General features: G+C 44.4%; 2 protein-coding genes across 5 annotated transcripts in view; one reads left to right on the top strand and one right to left on the bottom strand.

Moving 5' to 3' along the window:
- Positions 1–8,274, top strand: part of PIK3CB (phosphatidylinositol-4,5-bisphosphate 3-kinase catalytic subunit beta) — an 85,471-nt gene extending 77,197 nt beyond the window's left edge. For all 4 annotated transcript variants that reach the window (XM_079315405.1, XM_079315404.1, XM_079315406.1 and 1 more), the window contains 5 exons: positions 3,343–3,510; positions 3,936–4,059; positions 5,096–5,241; positions 6,033–6,165; positions 6,636–8,274. In XM_079315405.1, coding sequence (XP_079171531.1) covers positions 3,343–3,510; positions 3,936–4,059; positions 5,096–5,241; positions 6,033–6,165; positions 6,636–6,773 — 709 coding nt within the window. In that variant the 3' untranslated portion in view covers positions 6,774–8,274. The remainder of the gene's footprint in view (positions 1–3,342; positions 3,511–3,935; positions 4,060–5,095; positions 5,242–6,032; positions 6,166–6,635) is intronic.
- Positions 8,275–13,015: 4,741 nt separating this feature from the next.
- On the bottom strand, positions 13,016–14,162 carry LOC306806467 (uncharacterized protein C17orf50 homolog). The gene is made up of 2 exons (XM_079315276.1): positions 13,997–14,162; positions 13,016–13,270 (listed from the first exon to the last, which is right to left on the bottom strand). Exons 1-2 carry the CDS (start codon positions 14,152–14,154, stop codon positions 13,027–13,029), a joined length of 402 nt encoding a protein of 133 aa, XP_079171402.1. The 5' UTR covers positions 14,155–14,162; the 3' UTR covers positions 13,016–13,026.
- Positions 14,163–17,052: the final 2,890 nt, after the last annotated feature.

Raw genomic sequence — 17,052 nt, 5'->3', positions numbered from 1 at the left:
CATGAGGCATGGATCAAATGGCAGCCAATGCACCACTGAGCTGGGGACAGGATTAGTTCCCTTTTAATTGCACCACAATCCACACTCAGTTCTCTAGCAGTGATTGAAAATGAAACCTTAGCTCAGTCTGTGTCTAAAGCCAGCACGATATTCCCAGTGGGATTTCTCAGCTCTAGAGAGGAACACCAAATATATGTTGATTTTGAGAGCTGAAAGAAATGTTTGCTTGTTTAACTGCCAACTGATTTGTCTCATGGGTGACAAGCAGGGCAGAGGGTGTGTCAGAGGTGACACTTGTGTGCAGGAGGATGTCACCATGTGCTCCTGTAGGTCCTTCATCCTGAGCTCTCCCTGCATGTGCACAGCCTGGGGTGTAGGATGGATCTGCTTTCCAGAACAGGACCAGCACTTAGACAACACTGACACTTAGAGGAGACTACCTTGGGTCAGTTCACCTCAAACACCATCCAAGTAGCAGAGAGAAATGCACAAAGCAAAAAATATATTTTTTAGTTAATCCCCACACTTTAATTTCTAAAACAAACTTGCACCTCAACACTGAGCAGGAAATAGATGACCTATTACAATACTTGTCACAGCAGAGGAGCACAATGTCTCTTCCCAAGGATGCTGTGAGGTCTGTGGTGCTGCACCTCTCAGGAAAATCCTTGTGTCACGGAGTGCTTGGGCTGCTTTACCTTTTATAGCATCAAAGTTGTATTAGTGGAGAAACAAGTAAAGTAACAGCAACAGAAAATGATGAATTTGAGGAGTTTGATCTATGCCATGCCACCTTTGCTGTGGTAAATTGTCATAAAAAATATTTAATACTTGGTTACTTTTTGGCCAGGACGTTCTCCAAAACATTTTTTATGTTTCAGTGCCTGCCCATTGTAGGTTTTTGTTTTAGTGTGTAAGGTTTTCTCTTACATGTGTGAGATCTAAGGTTAAGTGGCTGTGTAGGAGTGAAATCAGGGCTCACACACACACACTGAAAAATGTATTTGTTACAACTCTTAAACATGTCATCATTTTTAAACTATTGGACCTGAAGTTACTGAGAACATGTTGATAAATCACCAGTATTTCATGTGTGTTTGGAAGGGCACTGCTTTGGTGAATTAAACACTTGAAATAAAGAACAGTTTTAAATGAGTGAAGAGAATTTTCTGTCCTACCCAGGATTTCGCTATTGATCTGTCCATGGCTTTTGCTGGCTTTAAAAAGCAGGGAGCATATCCTGCTGACAGATGCTGAAGTCAGAAAGACCAGGATGGGATGGAAAGGGCCCAGAGGATTTGTCCCTAACTTGACTCCTGTCAAACTGTCTCTCTGACAAGGATGTTTTTTCCTGCAGTTGTAAGCACACAGCCCCCCAGGGGCGGGAGCTTTCATCATTGCTGGCTTTTGAAGGGGAAGCTGTTGGCCGCGTGCCCGGTTCGGCTGCGAGCGGGGTGGGTTGCAGTGCCATGGAAGGCAGCCAGCGTGCTCTTTAACCTGGCCAGCTTGGGCTCCCATTTGTGGTGTGGTGATAAGGATGGGCAGAGCTTCCCTGTGCCCAGGGGCAATCCCAGCCACCCTCCTGCTCCTGGAGAGCTGCTGCTCCTGGGACTGGGCAGGGCTCCGAGCAGAAACGGGAAGAATGTTCCAAGCCTGCACTTCTGCTGTTGTTTTGAAGTTGAGTGCTCTTGAAATACCCTCTTGAATCTGGTTTTCAGTGCACTTTGTCGCCAGTCAGGAAGAATCCCAGTCTATATTGTTACTGCTTCTGATGCCTTAGGATTTTAGCTTTTATATTTTTCAAATCCTGTACTTTAGTGTATAAGTCTAAAACTCCATACAGAGAGTTAGTTACTTTCTTCACACTTTGGTCAGACAAAACAATTCCTCTGGGCTTGATATCCAAGGACACCTCACTGCCTCAGGCCCTGAAAAGTATAAACAAAAGTGAATTTTGGGAGGAGCAAACTGGGGGTAAATGACTTTATTACCTGAAACTGTAATTGGAGGATTAACCCCTGATATGTAAAATAGACCAAACTTACATCTGTCTGAAAAACTCCTGACCATTGTCCATTCTGGGTGTAGCCTCTGAGGTTTCTGACTGCCCCATGTGTATCTACTGAAGGCCTTTAATAACTCCCCACTTTATTCTCTTAACCCTGTCCAGCCTCTGCTCTAGGGAGCCACCCCAAGGCATCACTGCTTGCACTGCTTCAGTGGTGTTGTCCCTTTGGTGGAGAAACTGCTCAGTTCCCTGATAGCTGTAAGGCAAAAAAGTTGTGTTTAATTTTGTAAGGAATTTTATATATATACACACACACACATATATATATATAACTACATAGTTATATAACTATATAGTTATATAAATACTAACAACAGCTTCACAGCAGTATTTTTTCTTTATTTATATATATATATGTATGTCTGAAGGCACACACATCAATTTTAATATGTCCTGAAATTGTTTTATGCAGCTCTGTAAATCAGTGAGTGCTGCAGTACAGATTTTTGTTGGTATCCATTCTCTTACCCATGGACCATGACCACAATTGAGATAATATTCTTGGCCTGAGCTGCCTGGAAGAAGAGCAGACACCTCAATGTGTGATGCATTGCCTTTGAAAAGTGTGCTTGAAGTTTCCATTGCACATGCTGAGCTCCATGGGATGTTGCCATTCTGTTTAGCTTTTTAAGCCTATTTATACACATCTTTCCTTGATTTCCATCTTTACTGTGTCTTGGAATGCAGTGACATGGTAAGAGGTATTTTCTCTGGTCATGGTGTGGGAATGCACAGGTGTGTTTTGAGATACCAAGCCAGTCAAGAGATCTAGTCCTGTTTTCCATTGGGTTTCTATGCTTCAGCTTAGTAGGAACTGGAAAACAATTCTTTATGTTAATTTTTAGAAGGATTTCTAGAATTTTCCTTTGAAGTAGGAAGAAGATGGAAAAGCATAAAATCCTCTTTTGCATTTCCGGCAATAATTTGCTGGGAATGAACTGGAGCAGCTCAGGGTCTGTCCAGGCAGGAATTCACAAATGCAGGCACAGGGCTCCCTCTGTGGCAAGTCCTGGGGAGTTACAAGAAACTAGCTTCCAGTAAAAAGGAAAAATTAGGCTTTTAAAAATGTCTCTCTTTTTTGCATCTATGTACATAATAGGAAAAATTAACATTTTAAATGCATTGCTGGTCTTTTACCTTTACAAGCAATTCCTGAATGTTAACCTTGGAGAGTTTACTGTTCAAATGAGTGTTCAGCCATCTCCAAAAACTTAGTACACTAAAGGAGCACCTTGCTGTTTGAGGTTCTGACATGATTCTGTGTTTCCTTGCAGGATATTGCCCTATGGCTGTTTAGCAACTGGAGATCACTCTGGCCTCATTGAGGCTGTTTCTAGTTCAGAAACCATTGCTGACATTCAGTTAAACAGCAGCAATGTTGCTGCAGCTGCTGCCTTCAACAAGGATGCACTCTTGAACTGGCTGAAGGAATACAATTTAGGGTAATTTCTGCACTTATTCTCTCTGCTATAGTATAAGCTATAAAATTCCTCTGAAGTTTCTCTTTCAGTGCTGAGGAAGGTGTGGTTTCTTGCTAATTGTTTTTCTAGTGTGTCAAATTCTGCCTGAGATTCATGGTGCCCTTGGGCTGGCGTTTGCAGCATTTTCTGTGTGCTGTTGAGTAAGTTATATCAGATTTGGCAGCACAAACAAACCCAAGAAGACTACATGGGTCTCAAGCCTTGATGTTGCCTTCCATATTACTTGTTCTTCATAGCTACTGTGACAGTATTTTTTTCTCAAGTAATTCTGGTTTTACAGCATCCTAATGGACTTCTGGTTTAAACAAGTAAAAATCCTTTTTGAGGCCAAGGCATGACATGAATTCCAATAGTGTGCACTAATACCAGTTTCTTTGTGGTTACAGAGAGGACTTGGATCGAGCCATTGAAGAATTTACTCTGTCTTGTGCTGGCTACTGTGTAGCTACATATGTACTTGGAATTGGTGACAGACACAGTGACAATATCATGGTCAGGAAAAACGGGCAGGTAAAAATCCCTTCTGTAGGCAGAACACCTTTGGTGTCTTTGGTGTGCAAGAGTTCTCTGGAGAACTTGCAATTTCTTTAGTGCCTTGGTGAAAGGAAGGCCACTCATGGTTAGAACTCATGTCTGTTGGAGAGAGGGTTAGAGAGAGCTTCAAGGAAGGGAAATGTAATGCTGGGGAAAGAGCAGAGCAAAGTCTGGTCCATCAGCAATTCTGTATGGAGAGAGGCTGTTCTGTAGAGCTGTTACAGAACATCCAAGAGGCCTTTTAGTGGTTCAGATTCATTGAATAAAAGTGATCTTAGGGTATCTTGCAGAAGACTGCCCTTAAAAATCCATCAGTTGAATTTTGGACAAGTGTGGTTTCCCTGAAGTGAGTCTGCTGTGCAGCTTAGCCCTGCAGAAATACTCAGTGTGGAACCCAGCACCAGCACAATGCTGCACTCAGAACCTGGGGAGCTCCTAGACATGTTCTTTCTTAATTGTTACTCTGTAATAGAACTTGTCTGATTTAATTGAAATTATTCTGCCTGGAAAACTAGCAAGGGTTGTAAAATTGAGAGTTTTGCAGACATTTGCAGTAATCATTTAAGTTTGTACCCCCTGGAAGAAAGCTGGAGTGCCCTTATCCTCAATTGTGATGTGGGGAGCTGCCACAGGGTCCTTCAGATTAACTCAGCTCTGCTCCCGTTGCCTCTGCCCTTGTGTGGGAGGCCTTGGATGGGATGATGTTGAGCCTCATGGGCTCATCCTGGGCTCATTTTTGGCTGATACTGCCACCAAGATTTTTCATGGCAGCAACAGCTTAAACCTGTGCAAATCTTTTGCAGCAGTGGTCACTCATAAATGCATGGATGTTATTACTGACTTTAAATCTTGAATTGTTTTGGAACCAAATACTCCCAAAGGGTTGAAACCACAGGTTTTGGAGAGTCATATTAGGAGTTAACTGTTCTTGATACCAGCATCCTGTAGAGGTATAAGAAAAGGGATGTATTTCACTGGAGAAATTAATTTTCACTTCTTTTTCCTTTTTTAGCTCTTTCACATAGATTTTGGGCATATTCTTGGAAACTTTAAGTCCAAGTTTGGAATTAAAAGGGAACGGGTACCTTTCATACTCACCTATGATTTCATTCACGTTATTCAACAAGGAAAAACAGGGAACACTGAAAAGTTTGGCCGGTAAGTGTTACTTGGGTCTATTTGTAGTTGAGATGATAATTTGCAGCATACCAGAAACCTACTTGGGTTGGTTTGCTCGTTTGCACTTATGTGGAAGTGTGCCAACACGCATTTACAGGACTGTCTGCTGCTCTCCCTGAGCTGGAATGTCCAAAGATTGCTTCAGAGCCAGAAGCTGCAGCTCTGCAGTGGCTTTTGATTTCCCACATCAGGAGGAGGCAGGTTCTGCTGGGCTCAGCTCTGCTTGCAGCAGCTTTGGGCTCCAGGCAGAGCTTCCAGACTGCTGTTCAAGCACTGCCTTAGGAGCAGGCTCTTTCCTGTCCATCAGGCCATGTCCATTGTGCTGCCCCATGCTGGCCTTGCTTGGATGCTTGGCCATGAGGAGCCACGTGCTCGTGATCCACCAGCCCTCGCAGCTGGTTCTGTTTTGACCATGGAAGGAGTTAGAAGTAAGAGATTAGAGGGATTGCAACAGAACTTTGGCTTTTCTACTGTATCCCATGCTATAGTATAATCAGGGCATTCCACCTAACAACTTCTCAGGGGGATGGGACCATGCCCTCTGGCACTTTTGTTCTTTCTGAAGAACAGCTGGTGGTGTTTTGTAGTGAGGGCTCGCTGGGGAGACAAGGGATGTGTTTGTGTGAATGCACTGGGAGTTCTGCAGGACAGTTCTGTGTCCTCTCTGTGCTGTGTTCCACAGTCTGTATTTGTCAGAGCACATGCCAGATTCTGGTTTCCATGTGTGTAACTCTGCCTGTTGTGCTCCTTGCATGTGCCTGACTCGACAGGTTCCGGCAGTACTGTGAGGAAGCCTACCTGATCCTGCGCAAGCACGGCAACCTATTTATTACCCTCTTTGCACTGATGCTGACTGCAGGCCTGCCAGAGCTCACCTCTGTCAAGGACATCCAGTATCTCAAGGTAGAGTAAGAGCTACAGCTCAGCACGACTCAGCATTTTCCCAGGCTGTGTTTTTTTTGATTCCAAGATTAATACATTTTCATTGTTTTCCGTTTCTGTCAAGATTTCCACACAGTTCTGGAAGTTTTCTTTTTTAGCTCTATGGAACAATGGTGTGTAGTCTGTCCTAGTGCTCAAAGGATGAGCTGTGCATCTCAAATGGAGTCATCTCAGGGGTATTTTAGATCTTGGCTCATGCACAATCATTTCACCTATAAAGGTGAAAATTATTTCCTTCATTCTCTTTCAGTTTTATCTTTACACTCAGGAAGATGTATCCCTTAAACCAACTGATGTATTGCTCAATGAGTAGTAAGTGAAAAAGTGTCAGAGGAGAACAAAACACACTGTGGCTTGTGTTCAAAGGTTAAGGAGGCTCTAACTGTGCTTTTAAATATTCCTAACAGTCCTTGTTTCTCTTGTTGCCTTAGGACTCCCTCGCCTTAGGGAAGAGTGAGGAAGAAGCACTAAAACAGTTCAAGCAAAAGTTTGATGAAGCTCTGCGGGAAAGTTGGACTACTAAAGTGAACTGGATGGCTCACACTGTCAGAAAAGATTACAGGTCGTAGGAGATTCTGGCATTTGCACTAAGATGAAGGTTACCTTGATAAGTGTTTGTGAAGGATTTCTGTATGGACCAACAAAACTTGAGGAAGCTCTGGGACAACACTCTGAGGCACAGGGTGGTTCCTGGGGAGCCCCACACAGGGCCAGCCGTTGGACTCTGGTCCTGATGGGTCCCTTCCAACTCGGCACATTCTGGGATTCTGTGAACTGATCCAAAACAAGAAAGGAAACAACAGCAAAAACAAATGGACTGAAATAATTCCCGAGTCTTTTGCACTCTGCTTCTGAATGCTTGATTCCAAGACTGTCTCTAAAGTTAGTGAACATCCTGGATAATCAGTTCCTGCTGACTTTGCACGCTGAGAACTACTAGGCATTTTTAAAAATTCTTTGGTACTTTATGGAGGTGTAAATATTTGTTTTATACGTTAGGGTGATGTGCTCTAACATATCATTGGGAGGTTTGAGAACCTCTGACAGAACTGTTCTTTGTTGAAAGTTAGGACTTGAAGAGTAAATTTTTTTTTAATATCCTAATCTGGCTAAAAAAATGAGCGTATTGTGTATATTTTTCACATGACCTCTGCCCTACTGGCACAGATTTATTAATTCTACTGTAAATAGCAGCCATGGTATCACTGTACTGCAGGGAACTGCTTCATGTCTGTGCTGCTGCCTAAGGAAGGGTGGGTGTGTGGAGGGTGGGAGACACCTCTGACAGATGTGATGCAGCATCCAGATGTTCAGGGTTGCACAATTTTGTTCCTCTGACTGAACACACAAAAGAAGCCCTTCAAAATGAGGAAGGTTAGGCCAGTTCCAGATGTGCCTGAGAATCCCTCGTTGGTTACAGTCTCCCTCCCACTCAGCCTCTGGGGCTTTGCCTTCACATCCCAGAGAGGCACAATTTGGTTTGGCTCCAGCAAGAAGCTCCTTCCAGCCTTACACTGAAATCCTTATCTCAGATCAGTCCTTCCCTGCAAAATGTACTGACCTATGTGAGGGATGTTTTCATTAATATACTACACAAAGTGAGTTTTAGAGCATACATACCAAAAACCCCAACAGGTTGGAGAAGCAAGAGTTTGTGGGAAAAGATCATTCCCCAGAACACCACTGCAGTCACTGATCTTCTCTCTGTATTTATTAAAAGCTTGCAGTAATATTGCTTTACCAAGATATATATGTTGAAGATGGTTGCTGAAGAAACTGGATTTGTTTTAATTTATTTAGCGAGGTACCAGGCTTTAGGTGCTTAAATGGAGAGCAAATTTGTTACGTGCAATAGGGAACTGCTGGTTAAAAAGATGTAACAAACTGTTCCTGAACATCAGCAAGAGAGGTTTAACTACTGCTTGTTCTCCAAGGAACACTGGTAGCTCTTGATTCTTCTGGACATTTGAAAGAGAATTAAACATATATATTTACGTTTTGACTAAACAGTTGTTCTGCATAGAAATGTTGGATGATGTAGGAATTTAATTAAAGTTGGTTTTACTTTGTTGAGAATGTTTTATTTTTGTTGGTTTGGGGTTTCCTCGTTTATTTTAGAGGTTAAGAACTAAGAGTCAGAACCAGATGTTGATTCTCTTGTCCTCAACCTATGTGCTTATCTGTCTGAAAAGACTTCTGCTTTTAGAGTATTGTAAAAGCAACAAGTGGTGTGTATGTTGGTTTTGTTGGGTTTAGGGCTGGTTCTTTTATATACAATATGGTAGCATTTAAATCGTGCCATGTCCTTTTTAAAGAATTATTTCTACAGCAGATGGTAGGAAAGTTAAAAAAACTACTTCACAGGTGACAGCTCTGAAGAAAAGTAATCTCATCCTCGGGTAATTCACAGCATGTGAATTTGCATGAGGAACTGTCCCTGGACACTTTCTGTTTTTCTGAGACAGAGCACTTGGACATCTCTGGTCTTGCTGAGGGACACTTCAGCTTTTCCACAACTTTGAGATGGATTTTGTGAGAGCAGTTTGGCTGCCCGGGGCTGCTGTGCGAGGGCTGTGCCAGGAGGGAGCACAGTGACATCTCTGTTTCCTTTATTTCCATGCTCCGAGGGCAGCTGTGTTCCCTGTCCCATCCCCGCACTGGTGGTTCAGGCTGTGCCTCAGGCTCCCCTCGAGCTGCCACCTCCAGCTGCAGGAACACCTTCCCTGCCTCCAGCACCGCGGGCACTGCGCTGACAAAACAGGGTTTGTGCTGCCTGAGGGGGTTTTGGATGCCACTTTAATGCAGGTTATAAAAGCGTTTGAGATGGTAAGAAAACGCCATTGGCTCTGCTCCTCGAGGAATATTTAGAGGTGATTAGGAAATGCTGCTTCTGCTCGGTGTTTGTGTTGGTTAATAGCCCTTCAGTGGCTGTGTTGTGTTTGGTTGTCTTTACCTTCTCTATGTTTACTCTTGGCATTTAATTAACAAAAATGGGGAAAGAAAGTTAGAGCCGAGTTAAATGGTCTATTTACATGTTTGGCAGCAAAGACAATGAGGCGTTTTCCTGCTGTGAATTGATCTTCAAATAGCTGAGAAGAGATCCCATTTGACAGGAATGTTTCCTAGGCTGATGTCTCAGGACTGAACCTGGCAGGGAAGCTGCATTTACCAGGTCACCAAAGCTGGTTTGGTGATACCTTCATGTTAAGTTTTGAGCAGAGTTCTGCTTTGCTGAATTGTATAAGTAAATAGATCTCCACTTTCCCTGGTTTTTATACTTGTTCCAGCCCGTGGCAAGTAGACTTCCATTCAGAAAACAAACAGACAGATAAATGAACTGCTTTCTGAAAAGTCAAAGGGGAGACAATGTACTCCACTGTTTATCATCCAAGACTGGATTTTGGCACATCAATCAATGGATTATTTCTGTACTTTGCTCCAAATATCCAACTGAACTGGTCAGTTAATTTGGGCTGATTTGGAACAGTTTTTAGACTAGTTTCTGAAGTCATCAAATGGTTAGATTATAATAAGAAAATTTAAAGATTTTGTGCTGAACCTTCAGTTCACGTGGTCTCATGCGAATTACCTTTATATATATATCCACTGGAAGAGTGACTTTTCCTTCTCAAGGCCTCCATTGTATCTGGCAGAGGTGAAAGCTGCTCTGGGCTTTCAAACCACAGCTGAAATTGAGTAATGCAATATGTTTATTATTACTGATTGCATGATTACCTGATGGGTTTGCTTTCTACCTTGAATAATTTATTTTGTGACAAACAGTGGCAACTGCTGCTTTTACACTCCTGCTTTTCCTGTGTTGGATTTCCAGGGAAAGAGCTGCCATGGATTTGCCCTTCAGCTGTGAAGCTGCTTCCTTTCCCTCTCGTGCTTGTATTGGTTGTTTTGGCAGTGGGTGTTGTTGGCTGTCACTCACATTCCAGCAAATGCCTTGGACAGACCCCTTTCCTTTATTTAAAATGAAAGAGTCCAATATTCCTCTTTAATCTCCCAGAGCTATCGAAATCAGATAATTAAATAGTAGAGGCTCTTAATAATTGATATGTCAGGCTATATCATAGCTTTATTCTGTAGGGTGGTTTAAAGCCTAAATATTTTAAATGTGTAATCAGTATTTCTATTATTATTCTTTCACAATATAGTGTATTAGTGTAATTATGTGTCTGAGCCAGCTTTAAAATCTAAGCCTGAAATCCTCTGCTAAGATACAATATTTTTGAAAATGGCTTGTCTGGAATGACACTCTAAGAGCTGAAGGAGCAGAGCTGTTTTGGTGCACAAGTGTCAGTAGGTGCTGCCATATGAGGGGACAGTGCCCTGGTGCTGTAGGGTGCACTGTTTGAATGGAGCTCTGGGGATTTTGGAGACAAAAGGGCCTCACTGTGGTGTGGCTGACTAGAGAAAAGCCAGGCTCAGCTCAAGGGTGGTTCTGCCTGACCTCAGTGGCACAGTTACCTGGCTGTGGTAGGAGAAAACACAGCACCAGGCAGATCTCTGCAACAAGGTTTGGCAGCCACTGCAGGAAAGGTGCAGTAATTCACCAGCTGCTGAGAAACCAAGTACAAAACTGTTGATGCTGCCTCAGGGCATAACAAAAACGCTGTAGTTCTCTCTCCAAACAGGACTTCATGGCTGATGGAGGAGAGGGAGGTGCTCCTGCCAGGAGCATGGATTCTCCCATGCCAGTAACATGCCAGCTGTCCTTCAGGCTGCACAGCCCACAGCTGCACTCTCAATGGGGACAAGAGAGAGCTGCTGTCCTCAATGAGCTGGGTTTGCACACTGCAGCTACTTGGGTGCCTTTCCAGCCTAATAACCCACATGAGGGGCTTGTTGTGTCCTTTGGAAAGCCACACAGAAGTCCTACCAGGCAGAGGCTGCGAGAACTTTCCTCGTTCTGTCCCCTCTGGAATATAAAATACTCTTTATCCTCTTGGATAAAGGCTCAGTTGTGACTTATTTGAACTGATTTCGCTGTACGGGACTGTAGGATTTAAAATAATGCTGTTGTGATGAGCTAGACCTTCATCCTTTCAGTCTGCCACCTTGCTCTTCCTTAGGTGATTGTCTGGAGAAGTCTCCTCTGGATTGATTGATTGATTGATTGATTGATTGATTGATGAAGAGGAATGGAGTTAAATTTTTATTTCTTAAAGTAGTGGTATGACTTACACTTGGGAAAGCTGTGAAGGGTCCCAGTTTAGGAACAGCAGCCCCAGAGAAATGTGAAAGGTTAATTCTGGCTTGCCATGTCCTGACTGGCTTTTGAAAATGAACAGAAGTGACAATCAAGCACCATGGAAATGTGGTTTTGGAGGAATTAAGGCCCTTGGAGCACAAGGATGTTCGTAAGATCTCATTTTTGGCTTTAGAAGTCTGAATTTGGGCAGGAAGTCTGGGCACTTGCTGGCAGTGTGGAGAGCCAGTGAAGTCTGGGCAGAAGGGAGGAATCTGACAGCAGTTCATTCCAGTTTGTGAATGTCTGTCTGAGGTTTTCTCCCGTATTAAATTCCTAATGAGCTTTGCCCTGGGAGCTTCCAGCAGCTCAGTCTGGTTCCTGACATGGGCTCTGTACCCCTTGCATGAGGAGCACTGAGTGTCTGACATTCCACAAAGGGAGCTGAGCACTATTGTTCAAGATACTCTGGAGCACAACAATGTTGTTTATGTGGCTCTGAATTCCTCCTGTTGAAACTCTTTACCTGGGAGGTGGAAACAAAACATGAGAATAGATGTTGTAGCTCAGTCCAAGTATAGAGAGGGATAGAAAAAATAATCTGGATTCCAGTCACCTTACCAAACATTCAAACAAAAATGGAACAGCTCCAAAAGAGGAGTGGGAAGGACAGAGTCCTTTTCCCTATGGACTTGTTACTTTCAATTTAGGAAAAAGAGAGATGAATCAAAGGTTCAGCCTGTATTCTTCTGTTTGGCTAAATAAAAGAACCCTTAATATTAATGACTATGAGGGACTAAGTTTGTTTAGCCTGTTCCCTACCAAAGAGCAAGGAGTTAATCCTGCACATAGATTTGTGCCTGTTGGCATGGGAGGAAAGAGTGCATGCTGCTAGACTTGGGATCATCTGTTCCACTCCCAGCCTTCACCTCTGCTTGGGAATTGCACAGTCTTATGTGTGCCTGGGCCTTAATGCCACCCACCCCTGCCCCAGAGCCTTGGCCTGATGTCTTTTCAAAGAACTGCTTAAAAATACAGATCTGGGTTTAAGAACTCAAAGAAAGCTTAAATACTTTGTGAATTGGGGTTGTTGCTCCTCTTAATACACCATGCAGGATCACTAAAGAGATGTTGAAAGCCTGTGTAAGTTTGGAAATTCTAGGAGGAATTGGCATGTGAGCTACAATCCTTGTGGCTAGAAGCCCCTTTCCCCCATAAAGTTGTATCTCTGAGATAGTGAATTAAAAAATAAAACGTTTATTCCAGACCACAAACAACACTGAAGCAAACAAAGGCATTGCAAGTGGCTCTGCAGGTAGTAGTCATGCTTGCTTTTGCAGCTCAATGGGATAATCTTGGTTTCCTTGAGAGGACAAGGAAAGCTCTGGAGAATATTTCTGAAAAGCTCTGGAGAATATTTCTGAAACAATTTCCTGTTCTTAACAGAGGAGAACTGTTTAGGTTACAGCTCTGTTTGCCGGGTTCTGCAGGTTAAATGGGCGCATCTGCTGCGTACAGACTGGGTGCGGTGGCTGGTGCGGGGCCGGGATCCCTCATCCCGATGGATCCGCTCTGGGGCTGGGATGTGCTCAGCTCCCGAAGCACCCGCCCTGCCGGCGGCGCGCTCAGCGGGGCAGCGCTGCGGGGTCGTAGTGGTCGAGCAGGCTGTGGGCGATGAAGCCGCGCTGCGAGTGCAGGGTCCCGCAGCGCCGGCACTGCAGGATCTCGCAGCTCGGACACATCTTCCCGGAGCGCTGGCCGGGCTGCCGCAGCGAGCACGGCTCCTCCCGGGCCGCCTTCGGCCGCCGGCAGCCTCTCCTGGGCACGCACCTCCCCGGCTCCTCGGCCGGCTGGCTCCTTCCCTGGGGGCTGGACAGGGACAGAGTCACAGGTGACAGACACACAGAGAGCAGTGACAGGCTGGAAGGGGCGCAGAGAGAGGTGACAGGCTAGAACGGGGACAGAGAGAAGGGTGACAGACACAGAGAGGGGTATCAGGTGACAGGGACAGAGGGAAGTGACAGGCACAGAGAGGGGTGACGGGGACAGAGAGGTAACAGACTGGAAGAGGTGCAGAGAGAGGTGACAAGCTAGGACAGCGACAGAGGGACAAAGGTGACAGGCTGCAAGAGGCACAGAGATGACAGGGACAGAGAGGTGACAGGTACAGATAAAGGTGGCAGTCTGGAACAGGCACAGAGAGAGATGAAGGACAGAGAGAGGTGATAGAGAGAGGTGACAGGCACAGAGAGGAGTGACAGGCTGGAGCAGGCATAGAGAGAGGTGACAGGGAGAGGTGACAGACACAGAGGTGACAGACACAGAGAGGGGTGACAGGCTGGAAGGGCCATAGAGAGAGGTGACAGGTACAGAGAGGAGTGACAGGCTGGAACAGGCATAGAGAGGTGACAGGGAGAGGTCACAGACACGGAGAGGGGTGACAGGCTGGAACAGGCACAGAGAGAGGTGACAGACACAGAGAGGTGTGACAGGCTGGAACAGGCACAGAGGGAGGTGACAAGCTCAGCCCTTGCACTCCTGGTGGGTAAGGGCAGCAATCAGTGAGTGATTTGTGAGCCCTTCCAGAGGCTCTACCTGTGCCATGCTAGGAGTGGATGCTGGGTGTGGCCACCTGAAAAAACAGGGATGGAAGCAAAAAGGGGAGTCTGGCTCTGCTGCTGTGTTGGCAGCAACAAGCCATTAGTTTCAGAGCACAGAATTATTAAAGTATTTTCATCATTAAACAGAGCCATGAGAGAGTGGCATCAGCTCCCAGGGTAGGAGCTTCAATATGCAGCTCTTCTGTGCATAGCTGTGGCACAAGCCTTGTGTGTCTGCATGAAGATAAACTCCACAGGGCTCTGTGTGCCTGACCCTACATCATCACAAAGGCTCTGGTCCCACTTGTGGGCACCAAAAATGCACACCAATGCTGGCCAGTAAAGCCAGAACTGACCAGTATGGCACTGACCAGAGGTGGAAGAGATAAAAGGAAAGTTCATCTGATCAAATTAGATCAAACAGACCCTTTTGTTTTACCTACACAGTCCCTTACAGAGCCCATGAATCAGTGCTCACTGTGGAGATGATCTGGTTTGGCTACACCACTGTGAAAGTTCTGTGAGCCCTGATGGCTCAAATGCATTTAAAACCCCTGCCCTGCAGTGCCTATAGGAATAGATCCACTGAAATCTGAAGGCTGGCTCTCTCTTCATTTATGTGGGAGTACCATGGGAGGTTACTAGATTACATATTAATTTTTACTTTTTTTTTCTTTTAGCTCAAACTGGGAAAAAATCATATTTATCACTTACAAATAAGGATCAGTGTTCAGAAAACATGATTTCATTGTTTCAATTGTATTTGTCTGCTTGCTGAATGCACTCTTCAGTGAAATTACAAACAGAGAACATTTGCAGTAGGAATTCACTTCTTGCATGTTTCTAGTCCACTTCCTCAGCAGTGCAGCAAGAAAAATCCCAAACCCAAGCCCTTGGTATTAGTTGTGCTGCAATTAGATCAGCCTGGGGGAAAAATCTGGCTCTCAGGTTCATTTCTTGGTAGTGCATTTTAATCTTCTGTGGAGCCTGCAACCAGCTGCTGTGGCTATCAAGGCTAATGCAGTTAGCTGAGTAATTGTGGAGACTTGCGTGCACTTCCTGCTAAGACGGTAATTTCATGATAATTACCAAAGACAGACTCCTTTTGGGAGATCTGTAGGGAAAACAGCTCTTGTTTGAGAAAAGGCACTTTTTGGAAACCCCTCCTGATCTTAGCCTACACTCAGTTTACTTCATGTTAAGGAAGAATAATACCAGGGAGAAAGACCCAAGAAGAGAACTTCAAATCCCATAAGAATGATTATGATAACTCAAAATTTATACATTCACAAAGCAGTAAGCTCAAAATCATTTTTGCCTCTGCTTACTTTGGTTAAAAAAATGAATAGTTATTTTTTGTTTATCTTTTTGTTGTGTTTTCCTTTCTCTTTCTAACTGAAAAGGGTGAGTATACGGGAACTATTGCAGGAACACAAACATTAATTAGGAATTTTAAGAAACTTAGTACCATTGACTTTGTTGAGCAGTGATTTTTGCTGCTGACATTTTCCATTGCACCCTGGAGTTACAGCTCTGGTGCATCAAAACTTGCAGCAAAGTTTCTGCTGCTAGCAGTGGCAGTGCTGGTGTGTACCTGGAGAAACAGAGATGCCTTCCCTGCTAATCTCTTGCTGGAAGCATAGGGAAATGGATTTAAGATAAGCATATAGACACACAAGACTTAGAGGAGTTAATTTCATCTCTAGTGCTGCCAGTGACTTACTGGTTTTTAGCTCAAGTAGTTTAGTTAGCCTCTGTTTCTTCATTTGTGAAACTGTTAGTCCAGTCTGTGGCTCTTCAAAAGCTGCTCTGGAAATGCTCACAAAATTTATCGTTTGAAAATGTATGCAAAATATAATCTTGGATGTACTTACAATTTGTTCTTAGGAGAGAAGAGGCTCAGTCGAGAAAATCTCCTCTTGAAGAGCCGCTCTCGCTTTTTTCGGCCGTGCTTTCCATCTCCTGTGCTTTCTTCTCTGAGCTCCTTCTTCCCTTTGTGCCAGCTCATTTTATCTGTCATAACAGCAGCACCTGCTGAGCTGCAAACAGAGATCTGGGTCTGAGAAGCTCTGCTTGGCTGGGCTGTACCTGAGAGGGTCCGGGTCAGGCAGGAGCTCAGTGGAGATCACTGAGGAGCCGCTCGCCATCAGATGAGGCAAATACCTGCTCTGCAAAATCCTGCAGGCACCAAGGGACTCTGGATAGCCTTGCTCTGCTCCACATAATTATGGAAAGTAGGCTTGGACATTAAATGTAATGAATATTTCCCTCTGCTTGCTCTCTTTCATGATTGAGGAGTTCCTTCAACTGAGAGTAGAGGCAGCTTGTTTGACACAGCGAAGAGCAAGGAGCCAGGGAAACAGCTTTGAGCAGGGAACAGGAGCAGTGAAATAAATGTGAGATGGAACAAACACTGCCAGGCAAAAACCAGACCCCTGGAAAGATGAACAACCAACTGGGGATTTTAGTTCAGGCTTGGAAATTGTTTCCTTTTTCTTTTGATAAAGGAGTTGATTAGCTGCATTTCCGTGTTGCAAGGCTTTGTCTCCAAGAATTATCCCTTTGGCCTCTCTGATCGAATTAGTCCCCCTGCTACACATTTGATATTTGGTAATTGTGTTAACTTTTGGTTGCTTGACTTGGAGGGTCATGTCCCCCCCTCCTCTGTCTGCTGTCTTGTTCCTGCCTGCTACAAATATTTTCCACAAATCTTCTAAAAAAAACCACACAAAAACAAAATTTGCAACCATTTTAAACTTTTCTTCTTTTACTCTTCTTCTCCTCCCTCCTCAGCCCCTTCCAGACTTTTAAGCAGAGCTCCCTGTACCCAGTTTTCACCACAGGGACACACACAGGCAGGAGGGACTGGGCCCCACTGTGCAAACAGTTGGCAGGATCACAGCTGCAAAGTTTTCAGAATTATCCATTAATACCCATTAGAAGGAACTGTAAATATCTTGAAGGAGCACAGGGTCACAAGGAGGCACACCTTGCTACTCAGGCTTGGTAATGAGCCACCCAGGCTGTTAACAGGACCCAGGTAAGGGAACC

This window comes from Erithacus rubecula, assembly GCF_903797595.1.
Source record: "Erithacus rubecula genome assembly, chromosome: 11".
Taxonomy (NCBI): Eukaryota; Metazoa; Chordata; class Aves; order Passeriformes; family Muscicapidae; genus Erithacus; species Erithacus rubecula.
This window is presented reverse-complemented; position numbering and strand designations above follow the sequence as displayed.

Bases quoted from the DNA above. Each gene is read 5' to 3' on its own strand.
- LOC306806467 (XM_079315276.1), bottom strand. From the start codon at position 14,154: ATGGCTCTGTTTAATGATGAAAATACTTTAATAATTCTGTGCTCTGAA. The intron at 13,271-13,996 runs GTAGAGCCTCTG...GTCCCTGTCCAG, and splicing joins CCACTCCTAGCATGGCACAG to CCCCCAGGGAAGGAGCCAGC.